This window comes from Myripristis murdjan, chromosome 22, assembly GCF_902150065.1.
Source record: "Myripristis murdjan chromosome 22, fMyrMur1.1, whole genome shotgun sequence".
Classification (NCBI taxonomy): domain Eukaryota; kingdom Metazoa; phylum Chordata; class Actinopteri; order Holocentriformes; family Holocentridae; genus Myripristis; species Myripristis murdjan.
The window spans coordinates 5,392,678-5,410,297 of NC_044001.1; the positions used below are offsets into that span (position 1 = coordinate 5,392,678).

General features: G+C 45.9%; 1 protein-coding gene across 5 annotated transcripts in view; it reads right to left on the reverse strand.

Annotated features, from left to right (window-relative positions):
* Positions 1-17,620, reverse strand: part of fgfr3 (fibroblast growth factor receptor 3) — a 97,447-nt gene that overhangs the window by 57,648 nt on the left and 22,179 nt on the right. For all 5 annotated transcript variants that reach the window (XM_030044585.1, XM_030044586.1, XM_030044584.1 and 2 more), the window contains exon 3: positions 2,599-2,862. In XM_030044585.1, the coding sequence (XP_029900445.1) occupies positions 2,599-2,862 (264 nt within the window). The remainder of the gene's footprint in view (positions 1-2,598; positions 2,863-17,620) is intronic.

Consider the following 17,620-nt stretch of genomic DNA (forward strand, 5'->3'; position numbering starts at 1 on the left):
GGAGGGAGGGAGGGAGGAGGGGAACAGGATATTGCCACCGCATACTGTAAAAATGTCCGACTTAACAAGTAATTTAATCCCGTGTTGAGTGTTAGAACAGCACTTTTCCTAAAACGTGAACTATCTGACAATGGGTTGGCGATAAATTCACTTCCTGTGCCGTTTCGCTCCTGAACCTCTGAGCTGCACTGCAAGTAAATGGGAGTTTCTCATTTTTTTAAAAAAGAAAATTCACATTTTAAGACAGAACCTGACTTGGGAAGATGGACTTTTTTTTTTCCCCACCAGAGCTGTGTGTGTGTGTGTGTGTGTGTGTGTGTGTGCATCCTGCTGGAGTCTTGGAGCTAAACGTGTGTCCAGGAGGAGAAGCTGTCCACCTCTGATCGGGCCTGGAAAAGGCCATTTTCTCCCCGGCTCCCAGCCAAACACATGCATGTGTGTGTGTGTGTGTGTGTGTGTGTGTGTGTGTGTGTGTGTGTGTGTGTGTGTGTGTGTGTGTAGGAAGAGGGGGAGGTGAGAGGCAGCGAACTCTCTCATTTCTTGCCACCCCATCTGTTTTCAATGATGAAACGTTTGGAGCTAATTGCTTTCTAATTAGTTGTCAATAACGGGCTCAGCTGGTGTCCATGAGTTTTACGGGAAAAGGAGGCCGACTTTTAAGCTACTGTTAACTCCCCTCTGACCCCCCCCCCCCCCCCGCCTCCTCCTTTCCCAGCATGCACACACACACACATGCATGCACATTCCTATTCCAGCTCCGTTTGCATCACACACTCGTTTAAGACGTAATTCATCCCCCCGTACTGTAATGAATTTCACCTTTGACTGTATCAGGAGGGGAGAATCTGTGTGAAACTTGGCCGGCTGATAGGCGGTGGAAGTCTGTGCCGGTGTGATGGTGCATGTGTGTGTGTGTGTGTGTGTGTGTGTGTGCGTAGAGCTTGGCAGGCAGTTAGCAGCGGCAGAAACGTCGGAGCAGACCTGATTCCCCTCTCCTTGGCCAGCGTACAGAACAAGCTGGCTCTCGGCGGGCCGCGCCGTCGAAACGGAGCGGGGGGAATAGAATAAGACTTTCCTGCAGGAGCGACCTCTTCGCCGCGTCTCTGCGAGCCGTTATGAAAAGCTGTCATGTCGAGACATCACCGCCGTTGCTTCTCGACCATGTTTATTGATAGGAAATACTTTGATTCTCCGTCGACTGCCAGATAAACCAAAGACGGCGCGGTGGTTTTCGCAGCGCCGAGCGGGGTCCAGCCAAAGGGCCTGTTTCCATTGGAGCTCGCCGAGCGGCTTGATTAAGTTAGACATTATCTTTTCTGAGCAGGTTCTGTGTTTTTTAAAACATCATTTAAAGGGCAATTTCATGAAAACCCCGGTTTTAAAGACACCAGTTCCTCCTCTGATGCTGTACCTCATCCTTTTTACATCATGCGCTATTTTTACCCCCAAATCTCAGGCTTCATGTTGTATTTACAAGACATACAGCATATGCACTGCAAAAACGCAAAATCTTACCAAGATTATTTGTCTTATTTCAAGTCAAAATGTCTTATTTCTAGTCAAAATATCTCATTACACTTAAAATAAGACATGATCACCTCAGAAGTAACTTGTTTTTAGACAATTTTTACTTGTTTCAAGTGAATTTTCACTTGAAACAAGTGAAAATTTGCTTGTTTCATTGGCAAAATTTGCCAGTGGAAAAAGTGAAAATTCACTTGAAATAAGTGAAAATGAACTAGAAACAACAAACAAATTTTGCCAATGAAACAAGCAAAATTTCACTTGAAACAAGAGACAATTTACAAGTTACTTCTGAGGTGATCATGTCTTATTTTAAGTGTTCTTGGTAAGATTTTGAGTTTTTGCAGTGTGGAAGTACAGTGTGTGTGTGTGTGTGTGTGTGTGTGTAAAATATGCTGTATGTGTATAATTATTCAGATAAAGAGAGAATCATAACAGTCACAAGAAACACAGCAAAGAAAACGACTGAACGGAGCTCGTGCACGGATCTGAGAAACATTCATGTTGGGGCTTTAAAGGTGGCATGGAAATTTTACAGGGTGGCAGCGACTTTTTTTTTCTTCTAGATTGCCCAAACTGGGGTGGCATGGCCTATTTTTCAGGTGCCAGTCCATGCCACCATGGTAGATCCGCCCCTGCTTGTACATTTTTTTTTTTTTTTTACTGAACAACTTTAAAGTCTCTGCTTTTCTTTAAACATCATGTAAAATTGTGCAATATATTTGAAACTTTTATTAATGCCGCTAAATTGGACTTGGCTGCAGATTATTTCTTGTGACTGCGACATTCAACATGACATGAAAGAAATCCATGATGGAGTTTCTTGTCCGGAAATCAGTTTAATCAACCCAGAACAAGCTGTTTAGTTGCCTGCTGCGTGGCCCTGCTGCCTTTTTCTGAAGTTTTACAGATGTTTTGACACCTTTGCAGCTGCATGAACTTCAAATGTATCCACGATAGCAGTGAGGTACGGGGGTTAAATTAGCCAGAAAGCTTTCCCTCCAGTGTGAACTCGATTTCTTCGCTAAACTTCCTGCACAGTGACAGCACTGTGTGACGAGCAGAGCCTCTCACCTGTCACCTTGATGGTGTAGTTGTTGAGGAGCGTGTTGCCGTGGGCGAGGCGGCACGAGTAGACGCCCGAGTCCTCGTACGAGATGTTGATGATGCGCAGCATCCGCTGGCCCAGCCGCGTCCGGTTGCTAGGCACCAGCCCGGCGCCGTCCTTGTACCAGACGACGGGCTGGGCGGGGTCTTCCAGGTCACATGCCATGTCCACGGTGTCGCCCATGCCCAGAACATAGTCCTCCAGGAAGGGTGTCTCACTGGACACAGAGTCTGCAGGGACAGAGAGCGAGAGACGGTTTTTGATAGGAACTCATGGCAGACAGTGTCTATGAGTGAGTGAGTGATGAAAATGTATTTAAAATGTATTTATTTTTTTCTGGGGATGGATCTTTCTGTGGTCGTTTTCATAAATGTAACCCTGCTTACTCTTGTTGTGTAAAATCCAAAGTAAAGAGCTGATTTTTGAGGAGCTTCTAAACGCAGAAGCTTAAAGTTAAATGACGCTGGGAACAAGAGACTGTATTTAATGAGCCCGGTGCAAATTTTTGGCACATTTTCATATATTTTCATTGACTTTTAATAAGTAATTTTGACTTTTTTGAGTTTCATGCCACTCTTCTTCATTAAAAGTCACATTAAGACAAACACAGAGGCAGAGAAGTTCGCCGCTGACCGCTGTCGGCTCATCAGCTGATCTGACTTCATCGGCCGCTGGACATGAGGAAAGTGCAACGTTTTATTCCAGCATGGAGACGACGGATACACACACACACACACACACACACACACACACTTTGCTGTCAAACACCAGCTTACTCCGGCGGCTGGATGTGCCAGCTTCGTTAGAGCCACGGAAAAATCAACATGTTTACTGAGGATGCTGAGCGTGGACGAGAGACAGAGACACACACACACACACACACACACACACACACACAGACACACACACACAGAGACAAACAGAGAGACGTCTGGACAAATACACACAGGTTCCCCTTGTCTGCTCTCCTCCCTCCATCTCGTCTCCAAATCAGAGGTGTCTTCTCATCCAGACCTCAATTATACATCACTGCGATGGAGAGACGACCTCACACACACACACACACACACACACACACTGTTGCTCTGGCAACCGCTCAGCATTCAACACACACACACACACACACGTGAACGCTTCCACACACACCTACACAGACTTTGCACGTATGCAAGCATGTGGTATGAACCCTGTGAGGGAATCGCTCGGGCAACTGCTGAGTATACAACACACACTTGTTTGCACTCACACACACACACACACACACACATCCACCCATGGGAAAGACTGAAGGAGCTGTGTTTAGAGCGTGATTTACGGTGGCAAACACGCCCACTGTTGACCCGCAGAGAGGGCAGCGGCGCGGCGAACCCCCGGCTGGCGAGCGGCGGGCGGGCGCTCACGCCGCCTCCTCCGGCCGGCGGGCGCACGCGGCCGCTCACACAGATTAGGAAACTGGAGTTGAGAGGCGAGGCTGGAATCACGAGCCGGCCCAGACGAGACGATCTTCGCAGGGAATGCATAAAAGGTGCTATGAATTATAGATGGCCTCTTTCAGCGTGAGGCCACAGACGCTCGCGCACGCAGGCAGAGGTCCTGTTGGTGCGGCGTGCAGAGTGCAGCTCAGTGTGTGTGTGTGTGTGTGTGTGTGTGTGTGTGTGTGTGTGTGACTGATTGACAGGCTCCATCACACTGTAACACTGGACGCTGGTCCACGTCACCTGATTCAGCCGGTTTTGGGTCGTGGACGGGTAACAACACGAGGACAGAGTGTGTGTACTTCAATGTCCGATCCAAACCGTAGGAATCCAGAACACCAACAACAACCAGCGTGACCTGAACCTGACCTCAGTGCACGGCGTATCACTCCGCCCAATCTGAACACTGTGTGGCGTGATATAGTTTCTAATTTACATACGTAAAACTATAGAGAATATATTCATCAAATAATCTGTGAACCAGGTATTTACCAAGAAAATCTTACAAAATAAAAAAAAAATAAAAAATACAAAAAAATGCAAAAAATAAAACTTATCTTACAATATCATATTCGTGCACTTTGCAAAAAAAAAAAAAAAAAAAGTTTATTCTCATTTTCAGTCTTAAAATCGTTAAAAAATCTGCCAGTGCGATGAGATAATCCCACTTGTTGCCAACGCTAATCAACCTGTTTCCAGAATTTTCTTGAATTAAGTGTCAAGTGTTTATTATGCAACATATTTCTACGTGCTCCCATAAAAATTTGAGTGAAACTGCAATGGAAACAAGTGGGATTATCTCATCCCACTGGTGCATTTTCCTTGATTTTCAAGATTTGGACACTGAATATGAGGCTAAGTGACCTGTGAGGGTGGAGATTATTATTATTATTATTATTATTATGATTTTTTGCAGTGATGCCGGTGTGGCCGCCGCACAGCACGATGTCCCCTCTATCTCACACCTCCGATGTCGAGTCAGTAACGCGCTCCAGACGGTTTCACGGCTCTCCGCGTGGCCTCCGGCTCTGACAGCCATATTTACGACACGTTTCTTTTCTTTTTTTTTTTTTTTTTGCGATATAAAGCCCCATTCAGGAGAGAAAACGCAGCGAGGCGATGGCGGGGAGCGCATAAATCCAGTCTGAATGACTTACTGCCGCTACCTCCGTGCATTAACTTCCAGCCCTTGTGAAAGGAAAGGAGAAAATAGGTCTTAGAATATCTTCAGGTCTTAAACATGGAGAGTTGGGCTTTATGGGGGAGATATAGTAATCTCCAGGGGCTCGTAGCTCACCTCGGCTTTATGGAGCCACGCCACTCGAGCTCTGCCTCTCCTGGCAGCTCCGAGCGAGCGGCGGCACCGAGGCTCGACTCCAGCCGCCTCTTTGTATTAGGAGAATATTCCACCGCTTAAATATCAGCCGCAGCAGATACGCTGAATGAAAAAAGCAATTACGCTGTTGGTTAACGGTCAGAATCGCTTTTATTCGCTCGCTGCGGTAAACGGGGGGCAACAAGACCAACGCTGCGAAGAAACTCGATTTGAACACGTCTTAAAAGTCATAAAATCGTGTTTTTCCTCAAACAAGGTAAAACAATCTGACTCTTTTCTTGAATCACACTGCAAAAAGTCAAATCTTACCAAGATTATTTGTCTTATTTCAAGTCAAAATGTCTTATTTCTAGTCAAAAATCTCATTACACTTAAAATAAGACATGTTAAACTTGTTCACTTGTGTCACAAGTAAAAATTTGCTTGTTTCATTGGCAGAATATGTTTCTTGTTTCTAGCAAATTTTAACTTGTTTCAAGTAAATTTTCACTTGAAACAAGTGAAAATTGTCTAGAAACAAGTTATTTCTGAGCTGATCATGTCTTATTTTAAGTGTAATGAGATATTTTGACTAGAAATAAGACATTTTTACTTGAAATAAGACAAATAATCTTGGTAAGATTTGACTTTTTGCAGTGTAAGTGTCACTTTCTTGTTCCCAGTGCGCTCATCTGCCTGACTCTGCCTTGTTCCCAGGATAAAATCATGGAAAAACATAAAGCTGCATTTAAATTAAGTTGGGATTACATCTTGTTTGAAGAAAAACAAGACTTAAACTATGAACATGAGACTAAATGACTTTTTAAAGCTGATGTTTTTGTGGTGTCATGTACAGTATTAAGCGTGCGATCAGCACAGGGAAACATGAATGAGCGGAGGGGATGAAGGCGTCACAGTTTTTGTTTAATTGGCTTCGTTAAGAGCAGGGCAGTGTATTTGTGTGATCCCATTTTAAAAGGAATTCTTTCGCTTTGATCCCGGGGAATTAGACAGGAAGAACGTTTGTATGTTTACACCGCCAGGGGCGAACAAATGCAATTCACCAAAAGAACAACATAATAATAAAAAAAAGATATATACCACCTACATTAAAAAATGCATTTCCAAAGTGTCAGACAAAAGAGTAAAACCCCACACGTCCTTTTTTTTTTTTTTTTTTTTTTTTTTTTTTTTCCCTGGTCACCGTCAATGACATATCTATTTCTGCTTTAGATCCCCCTAACTTTGAAATGCAGATTTGAGTTTGGAAAAAAAAAATGTGATCAAAAAAGCTGATTTGAATAAAAATGAATTTGGGTTTGAAAGGCACAGCTCGCTCCGGCGCTCCGGTGGAAAAAAACTGGGATTTTTTTTTTCTCACCGGGAACGTTGCTGGACTGGACGTGCGAGGTCCCACGTTTGATGCCCCTTCATCTGCGACGGCGAATTCCTTGAATGAAACGTGCGTTCATGTGTGCTCGAGTCCCGGAGGAAAACGCGGAAAAAAACAAACAAAAAAACACAGGAGTTCCTAATTAGCGAGTGAGGCGCTCCGAATTCCTGAAGAGAAAATTCCTGGTGGCTTCCACAGCGTCAAACGGCCGTGGAGACGCTGTGGTCCAACTGGGCAGCTCCCAGGTGGGAAAGTGGGCAACTCTGTGTGTGTGTGTGTGTGTGTGTGATGCAGTGTGTGTGTGCTCAGTCACCTTTCCCGGGGATAAAGGTTAAGAGAAAAAATCAAAGGTGGTGTTTCCGAACGTGAGGGTCAACGATCAAACTGGGTCTCGTGAGGTTACAGAGTCTGGATTTTTTCGATTTAAGGTGGAAATTTTGGTTTTTTAAGGCTGATATGAATATTTTTAGACTTAAATCACCCATAGCGGATATTCAAAATCGCTGAATGTGAATAGTTTCATGTCAATATTCAGACTTTTATTCTATTAGGGGGGCAAAAGCATCTGAAACAGCCTTCAGAGCATCACAGATCATTAAAGTGCCTAAGCCGCGTTATGAACAGTGTCTTTGGTGACGCCTTGTGTTTCTGATGCTTTTTTACCTTTTCTGCATCAGACTTGCTAAAGAAATCATCCTATTGAACTGCATTGAAGCCGCATTGAGAACGTCCCAAAGTGACTTTTGGCTGGTTACCCTCTTAACCCTGTAAAGCCTGAACTATGAAAGAATTGGCAGAAAATTCCAATTTTTTTTTTTTTTTTTTAAAAATTGAACGCTTTATTTAGTCCTATAGCAAAATATTAAAAAAAAAAAAAAAATTCAAAAAATATGTTATTACACGACCTTTCTGGTGTATGATATATGATATGTACTTGACGTGCCAATGGTATGGACCAGGGTGAACAGGGGAAGTGTTCAAAGGTATATAAGAGTATTTTGGTCAAGTATTGATTAAACTGAAAATTGAAAATGTGTATCATATATGACGCAAATGGCTTTACAGGGTTAATAATCAATAAAACAGACCATCAAACGACAAAACGACAACAGAAACACGACATATATCGCCGGTGGCAACGCATTTTTGGGTGGAGTTTGCCTTTAAAGCAGTGAAACACCCAGAGCAGTGAGACAGATGAGTACACAAGTGATCAGTGAACTTAATGCCAAAAAAAAAAAAAAAAAAAAAAAAAAAGATGCAATAAAACAGCATGTCGGACTCTGTTCATCCATCACACATCAGTCACACACCAACACAGACAGGATCCACTCTGTGCTGTGAGCTTCTGTAACCTCACAGTATGTTTCAGCACCAGTGTCACTCACACTCACACACACACACACACACACACAGATTCCTGCACTGGGCGATTAAAGTAACTCTCTGAAAGCCTTTGATTCAGACGGTCTTTTTTTTTTTTTTTTTTTTGTGCTGCGTCGGCGCCCCTTTGTGCTCTGCGACGAACCCCCGAAAAGAAATAAAGAAATAAAGAAAAAAAAAAAAAAATTCGACGGCTCCTTTTTTTTTTTTTTTTTCTTTTTTTTCCAGACAGTATTCCGGTGGCGTCCGGCCGGCTCTCTCCACATCGAGACATTCCCGCTGTTATCTCGTCCGGCGCAGCATGTGTGAGCTATCGGCTGCCCGGCTGGAGAGGGGAGGGGGGGTGGAGAGGTGTGTGACCATGTGTGTGTGTGTGTGTGTGTGTGTGGGTATAGAATTAAGGGGGGGACACACACTCTCTCTCTCTCTCTCTCCGGAACCTGAGGCCAGCTGGAAACAATGTGCTATATGTACTCTGTGTGTGTGTGTGTGTGTGTGTGCATGCAGTGTGTGTGCCTATCTGTGCCTGTGCATGCGGGTTGGGTTGGTACACGTGCACACACACACACACACACATGCACACACACACACAGTGCACACAGGCCGACAGTACAGCCTGGACGGTCACTCCATAAATCAAGAGGCCCCTGCCCTCCTCGCCCTCCTCGCCCCCCTCGCCCCCTTCACCCCCCCCCCCCCCCCGGCTCAATATCATAACAAATAGCCCTTCAGAATAATATAATGTCTCTCTTTGAGATGCGGCGGCGCGCTGTCCGTTAACGCGCCGCTTTACAGACTCCATCTCTTCTGTGCGACTGAAGAGGTTTATTTATCCTCCACAAACTTCTCCAGGGGCCGGCGGGCAGGCTGTGGCCCCGGGGATGAAAAGGCCCCTTTATGTGGCCAAGGCTTTCCACGCCTGCTTCTCTCTCTCTCTCTCTCTCTCTCTCTCTCTGTCACACACACACACACACACACACACACAGACATGCGGCGTGAGTGAGGGATGCTGGAGGAAACGGGAAGAAGGGAGCGAAGGCCAGACGGAGGAGCTGTTGTCGCCGCGGCGGCTCCCGTCCCGTCCCGTCCCGTCCCGTTTAAAATCTACGACGCCCACCTTTAAAAATCTCAAAAAGGGCATTAAATCTGAACTTTTAAATATCCACGGCGAAGGTTCGATGGAGCTGTTTATCGATTCCAGAGACGACAAAGATTTCGTGATTTATGGCTTTCGAAACTCATTTTCCAGCCTGCACGCCCTGACGCTGCAGAGTGTGTGTGTGTGTGTGTGTGTGTGTGTGTTGTTTTTATTGTTCTGGTCTTTCCCTCAAAACCCAATTGGTAATTGCAGAGTTCTTTTGAAACACTTTTGTCACCCCTTCCCCTCCACTGCTCGCTTTGCTTTGTTTACATTGTGATTTATTGGATTTAACATTTTCTTTTTTATTGTCTTGAGGTTTTGATTCCAGTGTGTAACAGCAAAAAAAAAAAAATGGGTTTACATGTCTTGTGAGTGTGTAACAGGGATGTTTCCATCTGTGATGTTTTAACCGCTGCAGAAAATGGACTCATATTTTGAGTGATGACACGTCTTTTTTTCCCAGCTTGAGTCAAAACGCCTCCAGAAGACGTAGGAATATCACCCAAAAAATTTAGATTCATGGCTTGAAATGCTGGGTCAGAGATGCTTTTCCATGTGTGTGTGTGTTTTCTGATAGGGACGGTTAAGATTCAGGGTGTGAGCGCCGTATTTTTTTTTTTTTTTTTTCCTTGAACTTCCTTCAGCGTGTCGGTAAACAGCCCAACAGAAGCCGCTCTGCAACCTGATGGATTCATTTTCTGCGGAGGAGAGAGATCCAGGCGGCTCCGTCTCCCCGGGGCTGAGACACGATCAGGTTTCCTCACCAAAAAAAAAAACGTTTTAGCTCATTTAGTGTCCTTTAAACCGCCCCGCCGGCCGAGCGGGGTGATTTACAGCCTCCCGCCCCGGCCTGCTGTGCGTGGGGCGGCGTGCGGGTCACAACACGCAGCGGACGGGCCGGTAAAATACTACAAGAGCCTCCCCTCTCTGAGTTGGTTTCCATCCAAATCTATCGAAATTTTGGAGCGAATTTGGTCAAAATGCGCAAAAGAAAATGCGAATTTATGCCCTGTTTCCATTAGTCGGCTCTTGGGAGAAGTCTGGTTAGTATTTTGGCAGCGCTAACTTCGTACCGAACCATCCTCAATAAGGAATAAGAGACTAATAATAATAATTTTAATAATTACTAATAATAAGACTGTAGCGTAGAAGTGTGACGTGGAAAAACCTGTTTCCACAGCAAAAAGTCGGAAAATTCGCAAAAAGCGGCCGTTTTTCGAATTTCTGGCGTTTCCATCCAAGTTTTTTTTTTTTTTTTTTTTTCGCAATTTCTGAAAATGCAAATCAAAATAGGTGGATGGAAACCCAGCTTCTCTCTCTCTCTCTCTCTCTCCCCCTCCCTCTCTCTCTCTCTCTCTCTCTCTCTCTCTCTCTCTCTCTCTCTCCCCCTCCCTCTCTCTCTCTCTCTCTCTCTCTTTAAAGGAGCTTAACAGGTACGTTTATTGAGTCTGCTCGAAAAAAAAAAAAAAAAGCGGCGACACACACCATCTCCCACCATATCTGTGTTTAAAGGGCTTTTGAAAGTGATGGCTTCCAGATGGGCAAAGGAGACATTCATCTTTATCAAGCGCCCCCTCCTCCTCTCCTCCTCCTCCTCTCCTCCTCCTCCTCCTCCTCCTCCTCCTCGCTCCACCGAGCCGATAACACGACGCGGCCGTGTTTCCAACATCTGCACACTGAGGTAGTCTCTAAATAAGTGGCCGCAAACAATCGGGCAACAAATGGCTTTTTTTTATTGCAGGTAATTGTTGTTTGTTCCAGCCACTGAAAAAAAAAAAAGAAAAAAGTGGCCTCCTGCTTTTGGAGCATGGAGGCTAAATACTTTCCACATTTCAGCGATCGCTCACGGCCAATTGGTGCGCACGTGTGTGAGTTTGGGAGTACGGTATGTAACATGTGTACAGTGTGTGTGTGTGTGTGTGTGTGTACACATGTGGGTAATTGCAGTCAGTGTGTGTGTGTGTTTTTTTATTATTTACAGTAAAAACAGATCATCTATCCGCCGTGGCATGTGTCGTCGCGGCGTTTCAGCGTGGAGACGATGTGAGGGAGGCGAGCGGCGAGCGGCGAGCGGCGTGCGGCGAGCGGCGTGCGGCGAGCGGCGTGTGGCGGCAGGGCGGAGAGACGCGGAGAGGCAGACGGGACGGGCGGAGGGTGAGACAGGCTGCCCGTCTGTCTGCAGGAGATTCTCTTCCTCGCGCTTCCTACGCCGAAAAAAAAAAAAAAAAAAAAAACGACTCCGGCTGCCAACCGTTTGGCACGCTCGGCGCCCGGCTCGGACAAGCCAGCGTCACATGACCTTCAAACAGGATCTGTGCCCCCCCCTCCCCCCCACCCGCTCCTCTCCTCCTCCCCTCCCTCGCTCCCTCCCTCCTCCACCAATCATCACCCCCCCCCCCCCCCCCCGCTATAAAGAGCACATTTCTCTTCCTCCGTTTCACAGCGATGCCAGTTGTAAAGCCTGCTCGTCCTGGAAAAGCTCCCTCTTCTTTTACCCCCTTCCTTTTTTTTTTTTTTTTTTTTTTTTTTTTTTTTTTGCAAACCCCCCCCCCCCCCCCCTCCCTTCCCCTCTAATCTCTGTTTAATATGGTTTGGCCGGATGTAAATACCTTCGGACAATGCCCTTAATCTCGGCCGGCCTGACAACCTCACACCGTCGCGGGAGAGAAACCTGCCAGGAGGAGACAGGCAGAGGAGAGGGATGGCTCGGCGGAGATCAAGGAGGAGAGGATAAAAGAAAGAGGAGAGGAGGGAGGGAGGGAGGAGGAGGAGGGAGGCGGAGGGAGGGCTTCCCCCGGCTTGTTGCCCCTGTTCTCCCCCCCCCCCGAGCCGAGCTGAGCCGAGCTGCGCTTTATCAAAAGAGCCCCTAAAATTAAGTTAAAGATAGAAGTTGCCACTAAACGTCCCGCCCTGGCCTGTGCCAGCCTCGCACCCCCCCCCCCCCCCCCCCCTCCTCCCCCCTCCTTCCTCCACGCCCCCCCCCAGCGCCTGCCCATCCGCTCGACTGCGCTAACGAGCATCGGAAGCTACTGTACGTCCAGATTCGTCTTGGCACGGCCCGCTCGGCTTTGCTCCTTTTCATACCCTCATCTGTCCCCACCCACATCTGCCCCCCCCCCGCCCCTCCCAACCCCCCCTCCAGCTTTAGAATAGGGCTTGGGTTTGGTCCATGGTAATTGTCATTCCAAAGACGAACTGGCCTAGTTTCAATTCAGCAGACAAGTGTAAGAAGCCCGGCCCACAAAAGCCAGGATGTCTCCAAAGTGTGTGTGTGTGTGTGTGTGTGTGTGTGTGTGTGTGTGTGTGCTGGTGGGTGGGTTTTTTTTGGGGGGGGCGGACGATACAACATAATCACACGTCCCAAAACAACACGCAGGAACCAATGGGATTACAAGGCGGCGTGTCGCTCTCTGAGTCGTCTCTCTGACGCTGCTCGGCTTCAAACCTCGTTTTCTCTGACAGACGAGACGCCGCGAGACGAGCTGACGTCCAGACCGAGGCGCTGACATCAGAGGAGAGAGTCAGGGCAGAGCGAAGCAGAGAAAACGAGTCAGCTCGGTAACTCTGACCAAACATCCTGATATCAACATTGTGACGACACTGTAGAGATATGATGACATAACGAGCAAAATAACAGCTACAGTCTGATAAGCTGAGAAAATGACATCCCATTGCTGTGATGCATCATTTAAACACTTATGCATCGATATTACAGAATCCAAAATCTCTGATGATATCTCGCATCATACGATATCGATGTGGTAAGTTATACATCGCACAGGCCCAGTGGGAACACTGCAAAAACTCAACATCTTACCAAGATTATTTGTCTTATTTCAAGTCAAAAATGTCTTATTTCTAGTCAAAATGTCTCATTACACTTAAAATAAGACATGATCGCCTTGATTTTAGACAATTTCTTGCTTGTTTCTAGCTAATTTTCACTTATTTCAAGTGGATTTTCACTTTTTCCACTGGAAAATTTTGCCAATGAAACAAGCAAATTTTCACTTGTTTCAAGTGAATTTTCACTTGAAACAAGTAAAAATTGTCTAAAAACAAGTTACTTCTGAGGTGATCATGTCTTATTTTAAGTGTAATGAGATATTTTGACTAGAAATAAGACATTTTTACTTGAAATAAGACAAATAATCTTGGTAAGATTTTGCGTTTTTGCAGGGAATCCTAAAATCCTGAAAAGTAAATATCATCTAAGTGCAAATCTAATTATTCCATATAGGAGTATGCATGTTTTTTTTTGTGACTATGTTTTCAAATCTCATCGTTTCCCCAAAAGCTGCATCCGGCACACATTCAAACTCCAAACGAGAACGGTGTGTGTGTGTGTGTGTGCGTGTGTGTGAAGCCTTCGAGCAGCTGATGGACACCGTCTCGGGACACACACTGACGCCGCACGAGGAGGAGAGCCCTGATTGAAACGTTAGCCTCTGACCTCGGCCGACCCCTGCCGTGACCCCGGGCTGACCTCTCGCCGGGGCAAGTGTCCAAACGTCTGATACACCCCAGCAGGGATCACATCACAGTGTGTGTGTGTGTGTGTGTGTGTGTGTGTGTGTGTGTGTGTGTGTGTGTGTGTGGGCTGAGGGAGGATCAGAGACATCAAAGTCAGAGGGTATGGACAGTGTAAGGGCACACTCGTCCACCAGCCTGGAACACACACACACACACACACACACAAAATCATCCTGCAATTCAAGTGTTTTAAGTGTAATTTCAGAAACACACTGTCAGTTTGAGGCGGACGCTGTTTTAATTAAAGACGGCGAAGCTCAAAGTGTCAGACTCAAAATCTTACCAAGATTATTTCTCTTATTTCAAGTCAAAATATCTCATTACACTTAAAATAAGACATGATCACCTCAGAAATAACTTGTTTTTAGACAATTTTCACTTGTTTCGAGTGAAAATGAGCTTGAAACAAGTGAAAAATGTCTAAAAACAAGTTACTTCTGAGGTGATCATGTCTTATTTTAAGTGTAATGAGACATTTTGACTTGAAATAAGACAAATAATCTTGGTAAGACTTTGAGTTTTTGCAGTGTAAGGTCTGCTCTGGTACGGAGGGGTGTGGAGGCGGGTTTGGGATCAGCGGGACATGAAAGCGTTTACTGCTCTGGTTATGATGCTGTTTTATTTGGCGCGGTGGGAGGGAAGCTCTCCGCCCGCTTGTTACCTCTCGGCGTGAAACCTGCCGTTAATCTCGTCCCGCCGCGTGCTTCGGATCGGCGGCGGCGCCCCGAAAACGCTTCCTTAAGCTGCTTCCTGTCCCGAACCGGCTACACAACAACCAGCTGGCTTTTGTCTTTTACCCGTTCCCTCTCTCACGGTGTCCTCCTCACTGCAAAAATTCAAAATCTTACCGAGATTATTTGTCTTATTTCAAGTAAAAATGTCTTATTTCTAGTCAAAATATCTCATTACACTTAAAATAAAACATGATCACCTCAGAAGTAACTTGTTTTTAGACAATTTTCACTTGTTTCAAGAGAAAATTTGCTTGAAACAAGTGAAAATTTGCTTGTTTCAAGTGAAAATTTGCTTGTTTCATTGGCAAAATTTGTTGCTTGTTTCTAGCTAATTTTCACTTATTTCAAGTGAATTTTCACTTTTTCCACTGGCAAATTTTGCCAATGAAACATTTTGAATTTTTGCAGTGTTCACTCATCATTTAATCGGAAATTGACAGTCAGCTCTGAGTCCTTAGTGTTTATTTTCCCTGTTTATTAAGACTTTTTCAATGCACACCGTCAGCATTAAGAACATGAGGTCACTGGTGCGAGGCAATCCTCTTGTCCAGTCGGGGTTTTGCACACACCAAGTGAAGTTTAGATTATCTGAGAGTGAGGTCATATAATTGAATGCTATCTGAACTGATGATAAGATTTGGCAAACGCACAATAAACAAAGCCCGTGGCCAAAATCTTTCCAAACAAAAAGCAAGAATTAGCAGCCTGGAATATTCGCTTTTCCATCCACGTTTCATGTCAGTGACAGTGTGAAAAAACCTGGTTTAACTCCGGACTGGTGTGTGAGGGTGTGTGTGTGCTCGCGTGAGGACAGAAGCAGGAAAGCCTCTAATCCCGTCATCCCTCTCAATCCCCGCGTTCGAGGAGCCCGTCCCTCCGGAGAGAGGAGCCTCTGTTAGGGGGAACAACTGGAGCCCAGTTGTCCTGGGGCATCTACTCCAGACAACCAACACAGCCTGCCCACTATGCTCTGGACCTCTGAGAATGAAACTGTGTGTGTGTGAGTGTGTGTGAGTGTGTGTGTGTGTAACCATCCAGCGTCCCATCCACATGGTTTTAAATCTGCAAAACCAATCCAACCATCCACTTTTGTTCCATTTTCCACTGTGAAATCAAATATTGGTGCCTTAAGAGAAACCGGTCGCATCAACTGGCCCCGCAGGTACCCGGATGGCCCCCCGCCGTATCCATGGCAACCACTTAGGTAGCCGGGGTGACCGCCTGTATGCGCTCCACTCCACACTGTGGCCTACGGACTTGTGCTGCCATTCATTAAGGAGTCAATGGAGTCTCCTGAGGAGGCGCGGGCGATCGTACAGTGCCTCGCTCGACGAAAATGTTCAAAGTGTTCCTATTCAGCCGGTGCCAACGTGCCACTGAGCAAAGCGCCCGCACTTGACCCCCAGCTGCTCCGGTGGGGCCGCCCATTGGCCGAGCAGGTTGAACTCGGCGGCAGGAATGTGTGCGGAGACCTCGATAAGAGAGGGATGAATGGGAGTGATGCTCGGAGATTTTTTTTTTACGGCTTTGTAGAACAAAAAGGAAATCTCAGGGCGCTTTCACACACACACAGCATTTAGTCAGTGTGAATCAAAGCCTCCTGCATTTATTTCGTTTTTTTTTTTTGTTTTTTTTTCACGAGGGAGTGGACCACAGTCGCCGGTTGCCAGTCCACTTGCAACAGGTCAGGCCACTTCCCAGCGAACCCTGACGCCATCTGATGGAAGTTGGGACGCGATTTGATCCTGATTTGATCCAATTACAGGACAAAAACCGAACACACTATTTTTTATTGTTATGAACACATAGAGACTCGCTAAATCCAACTAACATCTGATTGTAGCGACTTCTTTGAGGGCGGATCGACAAGAAAATGAGCCAAAAGCATCGATTTCACTCTGACTTGGAGCAGACCTTTACTGTAGGTTGGCAAAAAAAAAAAAAAAAAACAACTCATTTTCCGAGTGAGGCTCCAGCAGCACGAGGGTAGGAGAGAGAGAGGCTGAGCGGTTTAATGATAAAACCTACGGGCCGCGGTGTCGCCAACATCAACTCACAACTCATTTTCCACCTCGCACTGTTTCAGATCAAAAAAACGACCAAGAGACAGACAGACAGACAGACAGACAGACAGACAGACAGACAGACGCTCCCGATGCGACCTACTTTCACTTTCAGCGGCTCGTCAGCGGAGGACGGCATTTCAGCCCTGAAGCAAATAATATTATTACTCAAATACTCAGCATGGCCATATTTCACCATTTGTGTTGCACTTGTCCTTCAATTATCTTGCTCACTCCTCCTAATTGAGAGAACTTTTCCTTTTATGTCAGCTGCAGGCTACCGTAGATAAAAGGGTGCCAGAGACTTAAGCCGCTTCCACACATGAACTCAGGGTATCGTTGGTGTCACACTGCAAAAACTCAAAATGAATATTTGTCTTATTTCAAGTCAAAATATCTCATTACACCTAAAATAAGACATGATCACCTCAGAAATAAGTTGTTTTTAGATGATTTTCACTTGTTTCAAGCAAATTTTCACTTGTTTCAAGTGAAAATGGTCTAAAAACAAGTTACTTCTGAGGCGATCATGTCTTGTTTTAAGTTTAATGAGACATTTTTGACTTGAAATAAGACAAATATTCTTGGTAAGATTTGGAGTTTTTGCAGGGCAGACGCGTTCACACCTCCAGGAGGCGTTTAGGCTCCTGGGTGGAGCGTGCAGGAGGCAGGAGGCAGGAGGCAGGAGGCAGGAGGCAGGAGGCAGGAGCTGATGCAAACAGTGTTTTGTTTTGCAGTGCATCAAAGATGGCGGAGGAGGACACAGACCTTTCTGCCGTGATCCTCCTGTGTTTTCTTTAGCTTTAGCACTGTGTTGTTTGTAATTCGCTCACTGGGTCTCCTCTCTCTGCGATCCTTTTCAAGGGTCCTTTCTTCCATTTTTCTCCGTGTTTTCTTGCCCACTATGAGGATGAGGTCAGGTGCTGTCGTCTTGTTTGTTGTAAACGTGTG